This window comes from Rhyacophila brunnea, unplaced genomic scaffold (genome assembly GCF_057557595.1).
Source record: "Rhyacophila brunnea isolate RB1 unplaced genomic scaffold, BYU_Rbru_1.0 scaffold_12, whole genome shotgun sequence".
NCBI classification, from domain to species: Eukaryota; Metazoa; Arthropoda; class Insecta; order Trichoptera; family Rhyacophilidae; genus Rhyacophila; species Rhyacophila brunnea.
In genome coordinates this window covers 11,082,302-11,104,534 of record NW_028232774.1, presented here as the reverse complement: position 1 = coordinate 11,104,534, position 22,233 = coordinate 11,082,302, and the positions used below count along the sequence as shown (strand labels likewise).

General features: G+C 35.7%; 2 protein-coding genes and 1 long non-coding RNA gene across 4 annotated transcripts in view; 1 reads left to right on the top strand and 2 right to left on the bottom strand.

Annotated features, from left to right (window-relative positions):
- Window positions 1-2,508: 2,508 nt before the first annotated feature.
- LOC147077763 (uncharacterized) lies at window positions 2,509-4,664 on the top strand. Its single transcript, XR_015072236.1, has 3 exons — window positions 2,509-2,559; window positions 3,678-3,777; window positions 4,072-4,664. It is a non-coding gene; the product is annotated as an uncharacterized LOC147077763 (long non-coding RNA).
- LOC147077762 (divergent protein kinase domain 2A-like) lies at window positions 4,656-10,941 on the bottom strand. Its single transcript, XM_085960782.1, has 4 exons — window positions 10,171-10,941; window positions 8,234-8,421; window positions 7,107-7,401; window positions 4,656-5,276 (listed from the first exon to the last, which is right to left on the bottom strand). Exons 1-4 carry the CDS (start codon window positions 10,783-10,785, stop codon window positions 5,148-5,150), a joined length of 1,227 nt encoding a protein of 408 aa, XP_085816908.1. The 5' UTR covers window positions 10,786-10,941; the 3' UTR covers window positions 4,656-5,147.
- Window positions 10,942-13,479: 2,538 nt separating this feature from the next.
- mle (dosage compensation regulator mle) overlaps window positions 13,480-22,233 on the bottom strand; it is a 28,924-nt gene continuing 20,170 nt past the window's right edge. The window contains exons 13-18 of one of the 2 annotated variants that reach the window (XM_085960780.1): window positions 21,935-22,104; window positions 19,775-19,971; window positions 18,719-18,982; window positions 15,727-15,918; window positions 15,190-15,348; window positions 13,480-14,923 (exon numbers count right to left, since the gene is read on the bottom strand). In XM_085960780.1, coding sequence (XP_085816906.1) covers window positions 14,570-14,923; window positions 15,190-15,348; window positions 15,727-15,918; window positions 18,719-18,982; window positions 19,775-19,971; window positions 21,935-22,104 — 1,336 coding nt within the window. In that variant the 3' untranslated portion in view covers window positions 13,480-14,569. The remainder of the gene's footprint in view (window positions 14,924-15,189; window positions 15,349-15,726; window positions 15,919-18,718; window positions 18,983-19,774; window positions 19,972-21,934; window positions 22,105-22,233) is intronic. The other variant, XM_085960781.1, reaches the window with a different exon arrangement.

Genomic DNA, 22,233 nt, shown 5'->3' with positions numbered 1-22,233 from the left:
ATTTACAGTTTCTGTTTAAAAAGCATAAAATATACCTATCTACCTACCTGAAATCTTGCCACAGCAACAATGTTTCATAATCTTAATTTTAGCAAACAAAATCAGCAATAAATTTATAATAGGCAAGTATAAAGAATTTCAATTTTTAAAAATATACGTTTATTACATAAAATAACAAATAATTATTGCATTTTAACAAGATGGAAATCATCTTATTGATATTTTATAGACCTGGGAACCAGGTATTCGTAATCAATGAATTGCGGGCAAACATTGAATATTATATAAGTAGGTAATAAATTATTTTAAGTACCTACCTAGGTAATAAAATAATAGATCCAGAGAATTTTGACTCTAAATAGAATGAGTCTTATATTAAACAATTTACGTTTTCGAATCGAAAGATCTTATGACGTGTGGTTGCATTGGTAACAAGTTCATTCTTCTTGTGGCCTGGGAATGTCTCAGGAGCAGATACCCAAGACCATGGCCCCCACAAGGGGGGGGCTGACAGGACTCTAGCCTGGGGTCCCGACCTCAGGAGGAGCCCGGCGTGGCGAGCTGATCGGATAAGTGAGATAAACACAAATCACAAATTTGCTCTAATAGAAAAAAAAGTCGCCTGCGGCGCTATTTTCCTTCAATGGTATTATTATTTCAAATTATGTGCTTATACGACACAATTTTTAATTGTATCGATACTCGACAACTCCATAATTCAAATATGTAGATGTATTAAAATACAAAAAAAAAACACTAAATGTACACATTAATTTTACCGCGTACACACGGTACGCGCGGTAGGAGGGGGGGCGCCAAAGATACTAACCTGGGGGCCCGCTTCATAATGTGGAGCCCATGCCCAAGACTTTCTAACAAAATTGCCCATGGGATAAAGGAGCATAGTGCACCAACGGCTAAAAGTGATTCTAATTAATAAGCCTTGTAAATAGGTATGTAGGTTTCAACATTAATGATAGACCTACATAATCCATCATTTACCTATTTCAATCTGATAATGGATGAATGCCTTCTCAAGCTTTTTCTACTCCTCTCGGTACTTTGTTCTTCACTCCCACGTAATTTTAATTCATCTTTAATATGTTGTCAATTATTAATCATAGGTATCTCGGAGCGATCTTTCAGTAATCTTATTCTCTTCAGGTAACCCACCACTATATTATCACATTCGTTCAGCGCCTATCCTGTCCTTCCCCTCTTAAAACAAGACAATGTGTTTACTTCTTTATAAATTGGATCCTTCGTAAGTCATTACGCGTGATGCTTTACACCATGGCCCCCACAAGGGGGGCTACAAGGGCTCTAGCCTGGGGGGCCTGGCTTAGGGGGAGGGGGCGTGGGGGATTAACCAATTACGTAAGATAAACAGACACCAAAAGTTCGTTCTAATAGTAAAAAAAGTCGCCAGCGGCACTATTTTACTATTAGAAACTGGCTTGGGGCCGCGATCACTGTTTTATAATATGATGTCGAGTGCCATAATTCAAGTGGATTTATTTAAAAATAGAAAAAAATCGCTAAAGGTACACGATACACCCTTAATTATACCTCGCATAACCATAGGGTTCCGCGGAATACCATTTTGGGGAACTCTACTATTGAACATCAAACTACCGTTAACCTTGGCAATAGGTAGGGGGCCCGCCAAACATCGTATCTTACCATAGTTTGCATGCAAGGCTATTATTGTGCATCAGCGCATTGAATTGAGGTTGCTCACCGCCATCTTTAGAAGTCGGTAATGGGTTGCCTGATTTTTCCCCGGCAGCCCGCATATTTGTACAACATGGTGTATGTAATTGCATCGCACAACCATAATATTATATTGTATTTTAAAAAGGTAATAACCCCGAAGTAGGCGACTTTTTTACTATTAGACCAAATCTAAAAAAGTGTGTTTATCTGGTCGACCCGCAAAGCCGCCCCCCTAAGCCCGGGCCCCTAGACTAGAGCCCTGTAAACTTGTGGGGGCCATGCTGTAGAGTTATCAAAAAAACAGGTCCAAATCCCGACGGATGCATGTAGTTTTTTTTTTTTAATATTCTCCTGTTCCTCACTTCTAAGCGTTGAGCGAATGGTAGTAGGCATAAACACTTTAAACCTAGTTCTCATTTTAAAAAGTGTCACCTTTTATTGACAAAAGTTTATACTTTATATTGTGAGCCTTCTAGAGCGAAAACAGTGAAAATCGAGTTTTAAAAAAACTTATTTTCTGTGCCCTTTAGAAAATCGGCATCTCTCATTTTACAAAACCATTCGTGGCCTACAATAATTAATCTATATTCATGATAATTATTTTTAAAAGATACGAAGTCGCTGGATCAAAACAGTTTGCGCTTTCTTAAACACAGCATTACTGTCGTCTTGTCCATTCTTTTTATACCAACTCTCTCTGACGTCGGAAATTATTTGTCGTTTATTTATTTTTTATTGCTTTTATTTGTCAAACAAAGATCGATATAAAACGGTGGGTTACGCTCTGCCAGTGGACATTACCAATTCTGCACTTCACTACGATTTGACAAAATGTTTTCTCTGGTGAGTAAATAAATAAAAAAATATAATTGTGTAAGCTGTGCTTGTGAAATTCAGTGATTACGACAAAAAAAGTGAAATGAAGTGACCATATACGGACAATATCGAACATATTTTATAGAATTGATAGTATCTACTTTATTAATTAACACAGTGGCGTGGCATCCCTTCCGATATTTAAAAATCGAAGAATGCAAATTTTAAAAAATATTGACAATTGAATCGCCGTTTTTTTTTAATTCAACGCGTGCCTGGAATTATAATAGCAGATATGGGTAATTGTGCCGCAGATGCCGTCATGAGCTTTTATGATTTTTTTTTACGAAAACAGTTTATTCCATGTAGACAATTATAATAAATACCTTTTTCTGTTGGCACATACGCTTTTCGATCCAATAATTGTTAATTTAAAATTTGAAATTTTCATACATTTTGTTGCATCATTATCAAAAACTAAAATTATATTAGGTTAGGTTAGGTTTGGTTTGGTCTAAAAACAAAGATATAAAATCTCATGACGGCAGCTGCGGCACATTTACCCAGATATGACTTTAGGTCCTTAAGGACCATCTAAAATATTTATTTTTTGAACCTTGTATGGTCAGCTATGTGTAATAATAACGAGTCATTCAGGATATCTTATGTATAAGTTATAAGACATCCATTAAATTACACCGTCAATTTAATCAATTTTAATAAATTCACAAATCAGTGGACTCATTCTTTTTGATCACTTGTTTTTTCGAAAACCACCATAACTATTTTTAAAAACTGCATTCGGTATTTTACGTCATATTATTTAGATAAACTGGTGTTTAATTTGCCTAGGTGCCTCTAGATATGTATATTTTATATTGTATTTAAAAAAGTAGAGCAATTTTTTTTAGAATGTGTTGTATTATTTAAATCAGATACCCATCATGTTCTAATAAGAAACTTCATTATAAGACAGTACCTAGTGAATAAAATAGGTATTTATTTTTACTTACCTACCTAAGAGTAGTACCTACCAAAAATGGATTTCCCTACCTAGTCGATAGAATTGATATACACAAAAAGCAAGCTGTATATATTTTTGACATCGCACAATGAAGATAAAATAATGTGATTTGTATTTTTAGTTGAAATGCTTCCTCGTCTTTGCCATGATCTGCCTGGCATTGACATCAGCCTACCCTGCACAAGACTATGATGACCTTAACCCAGCGTCTTCTGATCATGGTTGGTGAAAATATTGAATTTATTAAATGTTTAATAGCATATTCAGTTGTCAGAAGAATGCTCGACGGCAGTTATCTTACCACTGAAAGGGTTGTTAACAACATTAAGCAAAGGAGGGTAGGAAGAGTTGAGTGAAGCGATTGGACTAATAAGAAACATAGTATCTGTGGGATTAAGGATGTGGATCTATATAAAAAAGGACTGTATATATTTTCTAGATGATTTAATATATTGGTAGGTATATGAAATATTGAAATAGTAGTTATGAAAACATCTATTGACTATCTCTTTTAGATCATCACCACCATGAACGTGTGCACATCAAGGTATACAGAGGTCCAACAGAACACGACGGGCATCATCACCATGCCCCGTGGGGATTCTGGGTGAAGCAGCCCGCTGATGATCACCATCACCATCATTGAGATTGACAACATAATGAAGAAATCTAATCATGAAGCGTCCATTTTGAACTCAATCAATCTTTGACATTGCGCCAAATTCGAAAACAGAACATGCAGTGCTGCCATAATAAAAAAATCATGCATCCTATAACATGATTTTATTATTATACATGACTATTATTTATCATTGTCGAATGGCGTATTAATGATTACTTCCTGAGAAGTTATTCCAAAGATTTGTTATATTTTATATACATTTGATTGAATCAATTTTTTATATTTATAAACCAAAGATTATGAAGATTATTTTTAATAATCCAATTTAATGATTTTCTACCATTTCTTTTTTATATTAAATTTCTAGATCCTGTCCCATTTTAGTTATACTAGAAGAATATTAGATAATTTGGCTGTTAAATTTTAAAAAATCCCCAGAATGAAATGAGAAATAAATTTTTATGAAAAAAAACATATCGACTTAATTAATTTGTCACATTTATTTATGAAAAAATATTCAAAATTATCACAGAAACATACATTGATAATATAGATTATAGACAGACTTTTTCAGTAAACTAAATAAGAATAAAATTATAAATAAATCACAATAATTAGCTTCACAACAATAAAGTATTATTCTAATAATAACAGTCAGAAGTAAACTAATTTATTTCAAGACCCAGGAATTATTTTTTGTCTTATATAAAACAGTCATTTACTGGAATAATGGTCTTTGACTGCTGAACACACAAATATCTTAATACACTTGCTATACCGAACAATGAAATTAAAGCATTCCATTCTATTTTTGAATTTGAATTTTTCTTGAATTACAATTATTTTATTTCAATAGGTACCTATTTTATTATAGGCCTACAAACACTTTACCAATCGGGCAGTCTTAACAGTTCAGTAAATTAGCTGCGGTTATTATAATATTAAATATATATTATGCATTTAATATCATTAGTAATTAAAACTCCTCAGTATCTTTACAATTTCGTTATAAAGCTTTTTAGCAGCAATGAATCGATTTGGGTTACTTTTCGGAGGTGAAATGCATTCGTCCAAGAAGCGGGGAAAGTCTGGTGATATCTGAAATTAAAAAAACTTTTTAATATCCCATAGCTTTATATTATTTGCGACACTGCATTTTATAACGAATAACTACAACGAAAATATTGAAAGCCTGATTGATGTATTTACATACTATGAACATGTTACGCGCTCGGTCAATCGTGGATATATTACACATTACTTAAATGTACTTGAGAGGGGCAGATACCGTCATACAACACTAGATGTCCACACAAGGGGTCCGGAAATATACAAATTATTTAGGTAAATTGAATATTACTTTTTGATCGTATTTGTCAGGATCATGACTGAGAATGGTAACCCGGATCTTTTGGCTGTTGAACAGCTTTCTTAACAGGTTGACTTCTCTCTTGGCAATCCTACTACACGCATGTCCTGTATCAGTGGGAGACCCGTGACACTCAAGAATTGGTGATACCATTTTAGGCACCCAATGTTTGGTTGAATATTCTGACATGGCATGTCAAAGACAAAACAGTCCGGACGACACAAGCGCATACTAATGATCTTAATAATTACGACCGTTAGGCTATGCGCATTTGATAATAACTTGTCGATGCGACAGGTCGCAATAACTCATAACATCCGTAGTAATAACTGAAGGCGTTCATCGTTAGATTTAATTTAAGTGCGAGGGTACACGGTTGAAGTGACGAGAAGCTATAACTACCTAGTAGTGTGGAGTAAATGTAGAACCATTATTGTCACAAGGTACAACCCGTGGTTGTACCTTGGGACAAAAATAACCCACTGGTTCAACAGTGAGTCACGTGATGTTAGCATAAATGATTGTTAGCTAAAATTTACCCACAGTCACTGTCTATGCAGGGCTAAAAGGTTTTCTTACTCGAACAAGAGATGACTGTAGAATAATTAAAAAATTAAAAAATGTTCTAAGGTACAACCCTTTCCCCTATTAAGAGCGTACATAACGTCGGTGTTTTGTAAAAAGGGTGAATTAACCAAATTGCTATGTATTTTACAGGAGGAGGATTTTTAACTTTTGACATTTATTTGCTTATTACCTGTAGATTATAAATATCTAACAAGTTTATAATAAAGCTTAGAAAGAATACTGTCATTATAATAGGTATTATTATATAATATTTTAAAAGGCCTATTATGTCACATTTGCTTTTTATTTCGTAATTTTAATAAATTTAATTTTAGTCGATTATCGTTTTTAAGTACTTTCCTGTGGAGATACAAATTCGCCGTTTTTACACAACAAAGCTAGTGGGGTACATATTGTATTTTCATTAAAATCTCGATTTCGCCAAAATGGTTGATTCGCCCTTTTTACAAAACACCGACGATAAGTGAAACGGTAAATAATTTTCAACAGTATGTGGAACGAAATTTTGCAGTCGTCGCCAATCGGAGACTGACAGTCGAGGTGTGAGCACGTCAATTTGTTTTGTGATGGCGTCGGAGGAATATATTCTTGAATCGTGTAAAGATGACTAAAAAACGTTCCGCATGTACTTGAAAAAGAAAACATGTCAAAGAATATACTATTATTATTATGAATATAAAAATAAACATAACATTAAAAGGACGCATGTTGAATTTTTATGACAAATTATATTTAGTTCGGCTCGTGTCATTTGCACAATCCGCGCATCGCCTAGTCACGATCTTTTTAGACCATGCCTCAGCTGAAGTATAGCCTTAATAATAGGATAGAATAACAATTATTGAGTATTGTCTTGTTATTTTAAAACAACGATTTTAAATTGTTATTTCCTTTAAAATAGAAGAAGATTCACTATCATGCTTAAATTTATTTATAATAGCAACTTACACCACGTAGATAAGAATACTGACCAACAATACAAATTTGGGTACACCCTCCAAGACTTCGTCTTTCAGCAGCTTGCACATGCTGTAATAATTGTGATCGCTCAAGTGATGGCCGCAGATCATGTTAGCAGAGAAGGCGAAGCATCCCGGGCACTCGATCACCTCGCTTGTGTGATTCCAGTTCCACAGCGGAGTTATCTCGTCCGACATTTGATCCACAACGATTATGTTCTCTAAATCGATGAATATCGCCTCGCTTCCCACCAAACTCACATTAGAAACAGCAATATTGTCACTACTTAGATCTGTCAAATAAAATCTGCAAAATGTATGGTAATTAAAATTACATAATTAATGGACCTCAGAAATATACAAAAAAATATTTAACCGGAGCGGGACTTAAACCATCATCGATCACATTCTGGGCAATGCAATTTACCAATAAGCAAGCGGTGAAACTATGCGTTCGAGATGTTTCTTAAATTTAGTTAATATTGGAATGAAAAATCCTCTTCCCCTTTTATACTTCAATCAGAAACAGAAACAGTTGATTGAAAAGGATATAATGCTGTGCTTTACGATCAGTGCAAAAATTCCAGCACAGTCCAATCAAGCAGGGTTGGGAGACTACGCTGGCTATGTTATGTGCACCGTATGAACAACAAGGAACCGGCAGAGAAAGCAATGTAAAGTAATTCAAAGGGTGCAGAAAAGGTTACCAAAAATTTACTGGCTAAATGAAGCTACCAATGACTGAATTTGGATACCGAATTGGAAAGCGGCTAGTTTGGTTGAGGAAAGATGGAGAGCAAGTCTGAGACAACAATCCTGATGATAATGATGTATATTGTATATAATCATCAAGACCTTAAAATCGCAAATTGACTCTGCTCAATGTAGATATTTATTTTTGTTTTAGTTAGCTATTCTGCAAAATTTGGCTCATGTAGGTAATGTCTTTTAACTATGAGTTTGAAATATGAGTACAATTGACAAAAATGAAAACAAATTTGTACATCAACATTTGCTTCATTATCAACAAAACATGTATTATCCTGCTGCGCTCATATCCAATGGTGACCTCCTAAGCCTATTATTTTTAATGTTTTATCCTAAAAAATAGTTTGGAAGTTATATGAAACAAATCTTACCTGAATCGTTTGTGACGAAAAGTAAACATTTCTGCCGCATCTAAGAGTTTCAAAGAGAAATTGGCTCTGGACAGCCATGGTTCAGAGAGATAGCTGCTCAACATCGGTCCTGCGTATGTCTGGACAGTCGACCTTCCGCACGCGCCCAGGTATTTTGGAACTGGCCAGTTCCCGTCTTTATTTAAATACTGCAAATAATCAAAAGAAAAATTGAAAATCTGTTCACATATTCCAGTTAAAATACTAATATCCGTACTGTCCATATACTCAAACACTGCCAGTAAGAATTCCCAGAATCAGAAGATCTATCAGAAGAATTCGCTGATATTCCCAAAGTTACCATCCTCATCAGTATCACCTAGCTCTACAATACATGGGGGATCCCAGCCTACTCAAACTAGCAAACTCCACGCTGCATGGTCATTCGCTGCCAACTGCCAATCCTTATGCACCTAGCATCACCGCTGACACCAAATGAACTAACTCTGTATGACATATTCAAACATTGGTTTATAATAATGAAACGACAAAGCACTTTTGAGTCCTATTTACATATGAAACAAACCTTGTAATATAAGAAAATGTCGATTAGAATACATATAATTATTAATAAAGGATTTATTTGAAGGTGTGAGTGAACATTTTGTTGATATTTGAAAGAAAGATTATGAGAGCGATATTTGGAGCCAATATTTAAAATTGCGTGTGGTGCATAATATATTACAACTACAAGTCTGCAAGGAATTTAGGAAACCCAAAATAATGAAAACATCAAAATTGTCCAATGAATGGAATTACATCGACTGATCTGAACGGTGGTTGAATGGTGTGGTCCCGTATGCGTATTGTGATCAGCATTTAAGATCACAGGAGGCAGAATGTTCTTAAATTAAAAACTTCATATCATTGACCACTTTGTTATACATATTATGGAGGCTCATGTGTAAATAATACATTCAGAGAATAGATGGATAATTCAACAAACTTGGATGTTAACATCAGTGACATCCTCAGGTAAAATGCCGCCCGTATGCAGTCTCAAATAGCCGCTTCATAAGATGTTATTGTCTCAATGTTTACATATCCTTATTTTTATTTGTGACTATTTTAAAGATAAATTCTGTGAAAATCTGATCAAAAATTGAAACAGGTAGCAGTCGTCACCGCTGCAGACAGAAGAATCTTATATTCATGAAATCTACTCTAAAAAGCTGTATTATTCACATGCCATCTTTAATTTTCCGCCTTTTAGAATGTGCCGTCCCTAAGCATGACCTGCCTGCCCCCACAAGACATTAATAGTTAGATAAATTATACCCCGTTTCACGTATATGGATTTGCTACTGACAGTACGTATTATCGCAGTTGCAAGATTGCATGCATGAATCAAAAAAGTTCGGTAGCTTCTGAATTCCGGTTCTGTACCAAAGCGAACATGTTCGTGGATATGACCGAGCGTACAGTGCCGGCCATACAAAAACGCGGACTTGTTCGCCTGTCTTTGAAGACAGAATGCCAGTCTCAGGCGTTTGTTTTGAATAATTTAAAATTCGGAAGAATACTGGTCCAATGAGAAAAATTTGGCATATGATCGGTAAGTAAGTGTTTATGATAAACTTTCAATATAGTATTTAAAAAAAAAAGGTTTATTTTTGCTAAAAAATTCACGGCCTCTCACTTGCTGCCATACAATATTATGACTATATACAATAGTGTCATTCATTCCAGAAATGACTTGTTAATTCAATGTGAACCCTTGTAGGTGCACGAATTCTGAAAGATATTTATTACTTGAAATTTAATATAAGCTTTTAAAATGGATATTAACTATTTTTGACCTGCAGAAAATTTTTGCGGCCCACCCAAAAATCTTCGCGGACCACTGGTTAAGAAACTATGCTTTAAAATACACACTATTGCTGCCTTCCTTTGCTTACCTTCAATATAATGGGTTCAGCGTTGATATTGAGTATGGTCCAGAAGTTTCCCATCATCCTACTCTTGTCTTGTGTTAAATTGTATTCATCTTTGAAGAAGACTTCCAAAAATTCATCTACCCCATTTGTGCCAGGACACAAAATCATTCCAGCCCTTCCAAAATCCATCTCATTCGGGTGATACTTTAAAACATTTGAAATTTCATTGCGCATTCCGGCAACATTTGCAAGCTCTGAATATATTTTGCATTCCATATTCAACTTTAACAATTCGCAGACTTTTTCATCTAAAACTTCCAGTTCCCAATCGTGGCCGAGCCTTTTCACAACCACCTTACCGAACCGACTGTGGTCGGAGTAAAAAACGTTTTTAGTAGTGATCATATTCGAAATGTGTGTGTATAGATTGTGCCCGCGCATGTTTATCTTATTTGCCATGAAATCGGGACACAAATTAATTCCATAGCACGCTGGACATTTTTCTACTTCCAATATTTTCGATAGATCCGGCCATCGAATCCAAGTCAAAGAAATTTTCAAGAAAAACATCAACATCAAAACGTATGTAATTGAGTAACACCGACATTTTCGACGAGACACTCGCAACAAAAACATTACGTCCAAGTATATCGCTTAAAATCCTATGGCTATTGATAAAAACCATTTGTTTGAGCTGCAATTATTTCTTAGCAGTATTATTATTTTCAACCTGTAAACAGCTATTCTGCTATTGACAGTAGTTAGTAGCTGTCAAAGTAAATACTTATTACTAATGTTGCCACCCAATGAGTATAGAATATAAAAAAGTGTCAAACACCCTACCGGAAACCTCTATGGTTATGTGCAAAAAACCATTTAAACGATTAACCTATTTGTTTTAAACCATTCTATATTCTCTTAATTTTATTGAAAATCTGTACGTAAGGTAGGTAATATTCTTTTCGTAAAATAGGTTTTTCAACTTTCGCGAAAATGTTTTTCAGAAAGAGACAATCATTTTAATCAAGGCTTTGTACCTACTTGTTCACTTTATTACCCAATTAATAATTTCATATTATTTTTGCATTAACCTACCAACTGCATCAGTGACATCATGTGGGGGGGGGGCAAGCATCACATCAGTGGTCAAAATGGAAAAATTTACGAACCGGAGCGCTAAATGATTTTCAGAAAATATTTACATAGGTATCTAATTTTATGTATCTATAGTCCACAATTCGATATTTGCGGGAAATAACGTTTTTATGTTTCAAGCTTCAATTATTTGTTTTAACGTGCTATGTCGAAATTAGAACCAAATCGCAATTTGTTTCAGCCGATAAACTCTTAAATGTAATATAGGCAAAATAAATTGGACGTAGCGCTACTTATACCCCACTTTTTATTTTTTCCGCATACGGCACATATTTCCGAGGCACTGTCATGAATTTACCGGATCCTACAACATTGGAGACGCCATTTTTGATATTAAACGTCCCCTTATTGGTTGACTTAAACACACGCGAAATCAACCAAGCTTTAAATAATATGAAACACAGACATGGCGCTTATTGTAATAAATCGAGACTTAAAATATTTTTTTTCGTAGGGTTTTCTCGCGTTTTGGAATTTTTTGATCAATACATATTGTATAAAATTACACAAAGAATACATGTGTATTGTTTTCTCGATTTTGACCAAATGTGGACTTATCGCTTTTTGGAATCAGACGCATCATATGGCTTATCTAGATGGTCAAATTATTTTTTTCACTTGACGAAACTATATTTTTGGAGATTTCATGAACCAGAACGACGCTCCGGCTCATTTCGAGCCCTGCATCATATGCAATGTTTAGAGACGGCAAATTAAGTATTATTTTATAGTAAGTAAAGCGAAAGTTACTAGTAGGCTCTCAACAGACGAGTTTTTTTCAACAGCAGTGTTGTAGCACTTCTCTTTAGTGTTAGAAATTTTAAAGGTATCTACATTGTTACACTGTCTTTTCAAGATAGTGGAGAATAAATAATAATTATAATATGAAGCAAAATGGATAGCATTTTGAATCTGACGGGTGACACTTAATACGGACAATATAGCTGAACTGCAGATACTCAAAACTCGAACATTGAACAAAATAGGTAGATAGGTACCTATATTATGATACAATGAATTTGAGCCAAAAATAATAATTTAAAAAATTAAGACTAGGTACCTAGAACAGGGAAGATAAACCATTTTACTTGTGGTGTGGTAAAAGATTTTTTCTGCCCACGGTGGCCGCACGGCTTAAGCGTTGGACTATCATGCTGTGGGTCCCAGATTTGAATCCTGGGTCTGGCAAGTACACATATTGTTTTTCAATTTGTGTGTGAGTCAGGGTATGTACCTAATAGGTTGAGCAAGTGGCTGACATCCATTTCTCGTAAAAAACCAAATCTGTTAATACAAACCTCTACTCTGTGGAGGCCCATATGATCCTATTAGGATTGGACATGGTCGAGAGAGAGAAAAGATTTTTTAAAAATTAGGAACCGCATTAAATTTCAAGCTTCGACCAAGTGCTTTTTTCCAAATACAATTTTCTGTTCTCAATCCAGGTGGAGATCTTACCTTGAGCTTTTCCTTCTAATTTTTTTTCCTGTTAAAAGTTGTGGCTATTCTTTTTAAATATTTTTCTTAATTCTGGTTCTCTAAGCACTTTCCCATTGTATATAAAATGTCAGCTGATGAATACAACTTGCAATGTCAGTTGTATTCATCAGCCGCGATTTTTATGTTTTCTTGACTAACATTAACACGGCTTTTTATTCATTTAAATGAGTGTGGTTATTTTATTTAGCTATCTACTTTATTACTTACTATGTAGTTTGCTAAAAACTTCAAATGGAAATGGGCTGGACACATAGCTCGAAGAAAAGACAATGACTGGACAAATCTAGTCATCCAGTGGTACCCATGAGGTACAAAACGTCCGCAAGGTAGACCTAGAGGCCGCTGGGTTGATGAAATGGTTAAGTTCTGCGGAAGTACGTGGCAACGCAACGCACAGGACCGAGAGAAGTGGAATCAGCTTGGAAAAGCCTTCATCCAGCAGTGGATAGATTTAGGCTGATGATAATGTAGTATGTTTGCAAAAAGAAAATATTCTAGCTGCAGTCCTAAATGTACTAGACGGTTTTAGCCACTATTTCAAAATAGCAGAATATGGAGGTAACTGACTGTGAAACTAATAGCCTCACATCAAACTCAGTCACTTTACATGGTGAGCTCAATGGAAGCTGTTTGCCAATGGTTTTCATTGAAAGTAAAAATTGTAAATAAATAAATAGAAATCAAGTGTTGAGAATGTTGGTTTATTTAATAAAATATATATTTACACAGCTCATTCAAATTAGAATACATAGTAGGTAGGAATATCTTAACGTCTAGAACCTATTTTTATCTATTGCAATGTGTCAAAGAAACGCATCTCAATTTTTAGTGATTTTGAGTTACGTATGGTATTTAACATAAAATAAGATAGGTAATATATCAAAAAATATGATTCAACATGTATCTTCTGAAAACCCTTTCTTGTTAATGTCAGTGGAATGTAAATTTAATCGTGTTTGGGTTCACGGGCTGAATTATTATTTAGAATCAGATTTGGATATGAGAATTTGAGTCGAAGTAGGATAGAAAAATAAAGTATTTTAAGTAGATGGTGGGGGGTGAAGAGTAATGTGAGTGAGCCGTGTCTCATGATAACATTTCTAGTGACATTCAAAACTATGATATTGGCACATCATTAAATAAAAGCACATACATACAGTAAAACCCTGTTAATGCGAACACGGTTCATTCGAAATTCACCATCAATCGAAATTTTCGCGAAAATTCATAAAATCTATTTATAGGGATTTCGATAAGATTTACTGTTTTTTGCTATATTTGTATTTCTTAATTCGAATTTTTTTTCGATTTCCTGTATTGTTGATTTCAAATTAACGGGGATATACTGTACATACTTATGCATTTTCATGCCCTTTATTTTCCAGTTTTCCATAAAATTCAGTCATCAAGTATTTTTTTATTATAGTACCAGATTAGTGAGATTCTACTGTATACATAATTACAGCAGCTTTTTATAGTACATTCGGTACAGGACTTAACTGTTAACCAAAGGTTGGTGTTCAAGGCTGACCATCACCTACAGTGGTTGTTTTTCCTTTTTTGATTTACCGTTTTGACCGAATGACAGTTTTTCATTAGACATCAGGTGGATACACTCTAGCGACAAAATAGCTGTACTGCATATAAAAAAAGTTTCACTTAAAAAATCTTTAAACAACTCAATGAGGTTCAGAACTAGATATAGTGACAGGTTGTAACTGTAAAATTATTCTAACATTAAAAATACCTAGGTGAAATAAATAATTTAATAGCCTCCTCCTCCGAAACCACCGTTGCCATATCTGTTGCCATCATTATTTCCTCTGAACCCTCCTCTGAATCCGCCTCGTCCACCACTGAAACCACCCCCACCTCCGCCATTTCCATAACTCCCCCGGCCTCCTCGAAATCCGCCGTTGAAACCACCACCGCCTCCACCCCCGAATCCTCCGCGACCTCTGTTGAACCCGCCGCCGCCTCCCCGGTTAAAGCCGAAACCTCCGCCTCGGTTGCCAAAGTTTGGCCTCTTGTTGTCGAAGTGCATCATTGAGGCGACTTCGCGAGTTATCTGGTAGTCTCCGGCATCCATTTCGCACAGACGTTTCAGCACTTGCAATACCTGGAAAATTTCAAAGAAATGAGTTAGTCGTCTCGCATAGCAGAATAGAAAAAGGATCATCCATCCATACTATGAAATTATAGGGTCTGTAATTGAAACTAATATTTGTTTGAACATAGGTGATAACCGGCGCATTTTTCTGTTGATTTTAATTAATGGGGTTTATTGTAAATAATTGGGTAAGTATAGTAATGGGTATATATATGCATGGGGGGGGGAATGCAATATAACTAAAATATACCATGAAGAAAGTAAAATGAACTAACCTTCATTTCTACAGGCCCTGGTTCCAAACAAGATTCGGGGTCTTGTGCAGCTCGGTCCACCAACACTTCAATGGCCGGCCGAAGAGCAACAATAGCGGCTGCATGATTGGGGTTCATCTCAAGATTTATCCAATTGTCAAGCCTCACCACACCGTCCACCTGAAAAAGAGAGAGGACATATTATTAACCCCCATTCACTAAGGATTGCAATCCCTCTTCCAAGTACGTCGCTGTGGGGAGAATTTTATAAAATTATCCTAATTTACTACCAGATAAACGTTCAATTTATAACACATATGTCCCCAAGAGAATTCTGCAGTTCTTTAGCTACATAGCCAGACTATTTAATTACCACATTTAAATAACATGCCAATTATATCGAATGGCCAACTAATGAGGGCACAACAGCTGCCATTAGCGGTGAAAAGGTTACCTTCAACAATACGGGTGACGGTATGCAGGAATTGCGGTGACACAAAAATTAAAAAAAGGCAAATCGCTATTGAAAAGATAGATTATCATTGTTATCCGACTCACCCATTCCACTTTCCGAGATCCAAACAGCAAGAGATGCAGTGGCGCCACCATACTGGTTTGTTTGCAGCTGACAGCTCGCGTCCGCACCTTTTCTCCAAACACGAAGAACGGAGACGGGAACTTCTGGTCCAAGTTGCTGCAATTCACTGACGTCTTGTGGAGTAAGGCGGCTTTGCTTTCTGTTGTCAGAACCTAAACAACATTGCAACAGTATTAATGATTTTTATTATTACAAAAAACATTGTAGACTGCGGCATGTTTAACGTGAAGCGTGGCCGTTTCGAGAACTACAATACTGACGATCCTTTTATAATATATCGCAGCGCTACGAGGGCGGCCATGATACTTCAACTTATAATTTTCACACTCTAATTAGAAGAGAAAACAAAAAAATCATAAAAAGTACATGAAAGTACACTGAAGAAGCTAAGTAGACCCTATTTGAAGAAATTTTAAAACAACATCCACCTAAACTTATCCTCACGCTAGTGAAATATACCAATATCCAAAATGATTTGGTTGAACACAGTAATTACCCTCCCGATGCCAGGTTAGTTCTGCACACACAATATACCAGTGATGGCGAACCTATGGCACGATTGGAGATGATTTAGCATGGCACGCAAATGTTTTATTTTGAAGAAAAAAATTCCCTATATTAATTGAAAGACGACATAGCCATGCATATTTTCTTCAGTTTTTATTATCATTTACCAATTGATGGGCAAACAGAATCAACGAAATTCACGCATAACTGACAGATCGCATTGTACAAAAAATGGCAAGCAAGCAATTAATCTTCAAGAATAAGCACTAGGTACGTTTAATGTAAATATATAATTGGATAAGTCGGTCCTTAGGCTTAATGCATCATACATAATATTACCCCATTGACATCATCAGGCACGGAGGAAGCGGCACCGCGAACCACCGTTCATTTTTTCCCCATGAAAAACTGCTCGGCACGCAGAATCAAAAAATATTTGGGAAATTTTTGCACGCACACATAAAAAGGTTCGCCATCCCTGCCCCATATACATATGAATAGTATTCTAAGCGAAACCTTTATGATACCTACATCATTTTTAAATAATATATACAAAATGTAATTAATACGATTTCTATTTAACCCTTTCCCGGCGACCGTATTCCAGTAGGATACAGCTAGTACGTAACACATGGGCGACCGTATAGCAGTCAGATACGCAAACCTTGACCTGTGGATAACGCAAGAAATATTTTTCATGCGGCATTGAGAATTTTATTAAAAAATAGCCCGATCCATCCGCCTACTTCCACCTATATAACTTTGTCAAAAATATGTTGTTTTAATTTCATAAACATCGATCTTTGGAACCCTCTCGATCTATTGAGATTCGCCGGTACGATTGCATCAGTTCAAATCTACGCGGTATTTTACAGCGCCTGCGCACTATGTATACAAAATATTTTCATTCGAGTTGAGTGTGCGCCGAGTGATTTATCGTGTCAAGTTGAATATTCACCGCGATCTTTACAACACCATGTTTGCGGGAATAAAATACAACCAAAAAACCGAACCTGTGTCGTCGAAATATTTATAAATATGTACTTGAACTTGTGTTCTGGATTATGTCATTTATTTTTATTACTCATGGTCATGTCTCATGTGTCACCCCAATTGTTTGAAAGTCATAAATCGAGCTCATTATTGAAAGTCGTAAATATTTCGTAAAGATACGTCCACACGGAATGAAAAAATATAATATATTATTATATTTTAGTTAGGACGATTGCGAGTTTTACCAATAAATTACGAACTACTACGAAGGAATATATAAAACGTATAAATAAACGTAAGTATAAAAAAAAACACACGGGTATACAACATAATATAAAATGTAAATCATGGAATATTGACTTTTCAACTATATTACATATTATCTTTGTATGCAATTTAATGTTTATAAAATTTTAAAACCTCACGCAAAAAATGTTTTTATAGCACTTTTACAAGCGCGCAGCAGATTTTACAAAATAAATATTGTTTTTTTTATAAAACATAAAACGACAATCACTAACATAACACAATGCTCAATAAAACTGAAAAGTTTAATCTAGTAAAAATCCAAATTACACTCAAAAAAGAACATAAAAAATTATTACAATATTTCAACCACTGTGGACTCAACTTTACGCGACCCATAAAACTTGTAATAATATGCGACACAATAAAAGCTATTATTTTCAATATTTTTAACGGCATTTTTAAGTGTTTCTAACATGACTAAAATAAAATTAGTGTCAGTGATTTATTTCTTTTCATAGGCGCACAATCACAATAACGCGTTTTTACGTCACAAACATGGCTGCGTAATTTTTCGCTACAAGGGACTATGGACGATTTTATTCAAGTATTCACAGCTAAATTCAATAATCGATTCTATTTTTTAGTGTGGCACTTCGAACCTTATGTATCTAGGCATGATAACAGTAATACCAGCTATTTTTAATTGCCGTATTTATCATAATACAGCGAAGCATAGCATTTAGAAAAATGGTACCGCAGAGAGGGCCCCTTTCATATTGAAACTGACGCGGCGGCCGGGTTAATAATAAATGTACTATTTGACAGTAAGATAGATGCATGAAAAATGCTATTCTGGTCTATAATAGGGTCACGAGAAAGATTTGCGGTGGAATTTTCAAAGAACTGTTTATTTTCCGTGGTAGTGGCAGCAAGAATGAAAATATCCCGCCTGTGAATGATTTCGCGAGAAACTTTCACAATTTGAAGATGGGTGGAATAAAGATATCATTCATCGCGAATACAATTATGATTTGTAACACTCGCAGCATGATAGAAGAAAGTAGCAGATTTCCTACCAAACACCCATAAGCATATAAATTCAATGAGAGCAGTATTTTTTTTTTCAATCAATGGCTTTGTTAACTGAAGTTATAAATTATTTCTATAAATAAAATAAAGTATAGCGTGATTGAACAAACTGACCTTTCTCTTTCCCTGATGAAAGCAGACATTGGGATAGAGTCCCATACACATGAGCGCCATGACAGCGTCTAGTTTAGGGTCGGAGCCCCTGGCTTCCCAGTGCTGCTCCACGAAGCTTTCCTCAGGGAAGCCTGCCCCCACGAGAATGGCTCGCAACTGGTACTTGGCTTCTGATGTCACCCGCATCGTGGACTGCTGCAGGCCTTTCCACTCGCAGAACTTTATTTCAGCATCTTCCCCTTTGTTTCTTTCACGCTCCCACATCTGAAATCAATCTTAAATTCAGTCGAACAGATCGAAAACTTCTTGGTCATGTCAGGTCTTCAATGGTTATAGGATATCACTCGAGAAGTTATCAATATTAATACCATGTTCTTCAGTGTAGGATCTCGTTGAAATTGCATTTTAGTAGGCATTCCTTGAGTGGAAACAAGTGTTCCATGCTTTGCATTTCACCCTTGCCATATATTGAGGGCTTTCCATGTTCGCTACTCGAGATTGGCTTCGGCAGGAGATGCACTGTTGGCCTTATCCATTCTTGCGTGTCTTACTCTACTACCTAACACCATAACCGCGATCCAAGATAACCCGAATATGTTAGACGTATTCTGTGTGCAAAACGGTTATTTAAAAGGCATTTCCTTGGGTTGGTACCCGTATTTTGCCCGAAGTATCAACTTACGGTGCTTCGAGTGAGGTCGTGCAATGTCGCACTTGCGTAGCGTGCTACCGCTAATATCACAGTAACATGACAGCTCGAGCGTTTATCTAATGTACACACCCGACAGAACTGTTGTTAAAAGCGTTGTTTCATATTAAACCGCATAGAACAGACCATAGCATTTTAATCAGGTTTGCATGATTTTAGAATTAAACTTTATGTTGTGTTGAAATTATGTTAGAATCGTCCTGTCGCAGCACCTCAGAGACCACATTGTCATTGCGGACAGTCAGTTCTCTTCAGAAATCAGAGGAATGGTTTCAAGGCAGACTGAAGCTACTCCACATAACAGTAATCTTACTAATGTCTAGTCTAGAACTCTATCAGCACTGTACCTGAAAAGCAACAAGCATGGCCACATAATCGGAGCACCGATCTCCAGCCAAAGCTCGCTGATGGAAAGAGAGCCTCCTGCGACCCTGCTCCAGAGAGAATATCTCAGGGAAGGTGCTGCTGTTGGCAGCCATCGTTGCCAAAGCGTCTCCGCACATCAGAGTTGCTCCCAGCACCATCATTTTGCCGAGGCGGGGCTCTGAAATTTGAAGAAACCAATATCTTTAATGAACACTGCAATATTTCACCAATTGTAAACAAAGTCACCATCAATCACAGTGGAGGTTGTTATTTTAATTAACAGACTTTTTTGATGTTTGTTATCCATTGAAAAAATTATGATATTTTTTTTGCCCTGCTGCTTGATCAAACCTGCAAACCAAGGTTTAAGAGACGACTGTTCTACCAAACGGACCACCGTGGGTGCCAAATTATTTACAATACTGAAAAGCAACAGCACTGTACCATTAATACAAGCGAGTTCACAACTCGCGTCCGACGAACATGCCTCGCAGCATGCAATCGATACCACCTTGTTCACTAGAAAATCAATTTATCTTTCAAAACATTACTACCTACTTGTTCATAGGTTCACTTCTAGCCTTTCTATGTACAGTAAAACCTTGTTAATATGAATTCCATGGGACCGAAAATCGAAAAAAAATTCGAATTACGAAATATTAAGTGTATGGGGGAAAAGCATATTTTTTTTTTTTTTGATTTTCATTAATTTTGTGTCCGGTCATAGATGTTCCTACCAAATTTCCGATACAATTCTTTCAAATTAAAATCTGTGGAAATAAACAATCAACAATTAAATACCTATAGCCCTGAAACATGTGAGTTATTGTTTTTCCTTTGAGTGGAGTGCAGTTGTGCCTCTGATGACATACCGCTATGTGTGTCAATGGGTCATAAAATGTCAGGATTATTTTTATTACTTTCATAAAATAAGTAATTTCTGATATTTTAAGAAAAGTCTATCACAATTTTCAACGACTGGCTCATGAAATAGTATTCCATTACGATTTATTGAATATTTTTATATGCGAGGGCATTTCAAATTGCGAAATTCGAATTAAAGGTATGGTTTTATATGAAAATAATGTTCAAGGGACTTTTTTTTTCGTGAAAATTTCGAATTATGGCAAATTTCGAATTATCAGTGATCTTCCTAATGAGATTTTACTGTGTATATACCAGTCCTATCAATGTCATTTGCAATTCTGCTATCATTGAGATAATCTAGGACAGGTGTTGTATCTCATGATGCAGTTTAACTACTTCAAAATACATACCTGGCATTAGGATGTAAGCGACAGTTTGGTTCGAAAATACTGAGCCAAAAAAGCAATTTTTTGATATACAAAACACCCCGTATTCTAATGTTATCATCTTTAGACGGTACTTCAGTGAAACGGCAAATAATTTTCAACTATAGGTGCGGCGAAATTTCGGACTGGCTGGCAATCGGAGAGCGAAAGCCGAGCTGTGAACAAGTCAATTTGTTTTGTGATGGCGACGGGGGAATTAATTCTTAAATCGTGTTAAGATGACTAAAAAATGTTACCCATTTACTTGAAAAAGAAAACATGTCATTGAATATATTATTATTATTAGTAATAGAACAATAAACATAACATTAAATGGACGCATGTTAACTTTTTATGACAAATTATGTTTTATTCTGCACGCGTCATTTGCACAATCTTCGCGTCGCGTAGTCACGATCGTTTTAGACCGTGCCCCAGCTGAAGTATGGCGTTAAGATTTTATCAAATATTTTTCTCTTGAAAGACTGATAATAATTTGACTCTATTGCTAATTTGTCTTTTTTAGGTTAGGTACCATGTTTCATAACCATTAGTGTGGACAGGGACTGACAATATTTGGTAAAATCTTTAGACCCACTTTGGAAAATGGAGCTTACAGAATACCAGTTCAACAGCAAACTATCGGTAGCTTTGGTTAATCGCAGAGATATTCAAAGAATGTTCGATAACAGGACACCAAACAACCTGACCTGATAAGTTACATCTATTGTATAATTTGGAAGATCTATCACTGTTATGCCAATTTGTATTCAGAATAAACCAATTAATGACATTAACTCATTTATTGGTGCAATCTAACAAAACTATAATCTAATGAGAATAATTTACCAATGGGCAGCTTGGCCAATATTTTGCCGAGTGGTGTAAGCTGATCGGCCTCATTGAGGCATCTCAAATCTCGGAGAACAACTTCGGCTTCAATGACGGCGTCCAATGGTGGAGGCTCAGGAGCTTTACTGAGGAACTGGCCAACGGCACCGAGTCGTAGCAGTTTTATACTGAAATGAATGAGGACAAATGCTATCTTATAACAAAAAAAATGACAGAAATAATTTGTGTGATAAATTGGTAAAAGTGTTGTCATACAAATAATAAACTTTTCATTATGAGTTCAAAGTCATCAATAT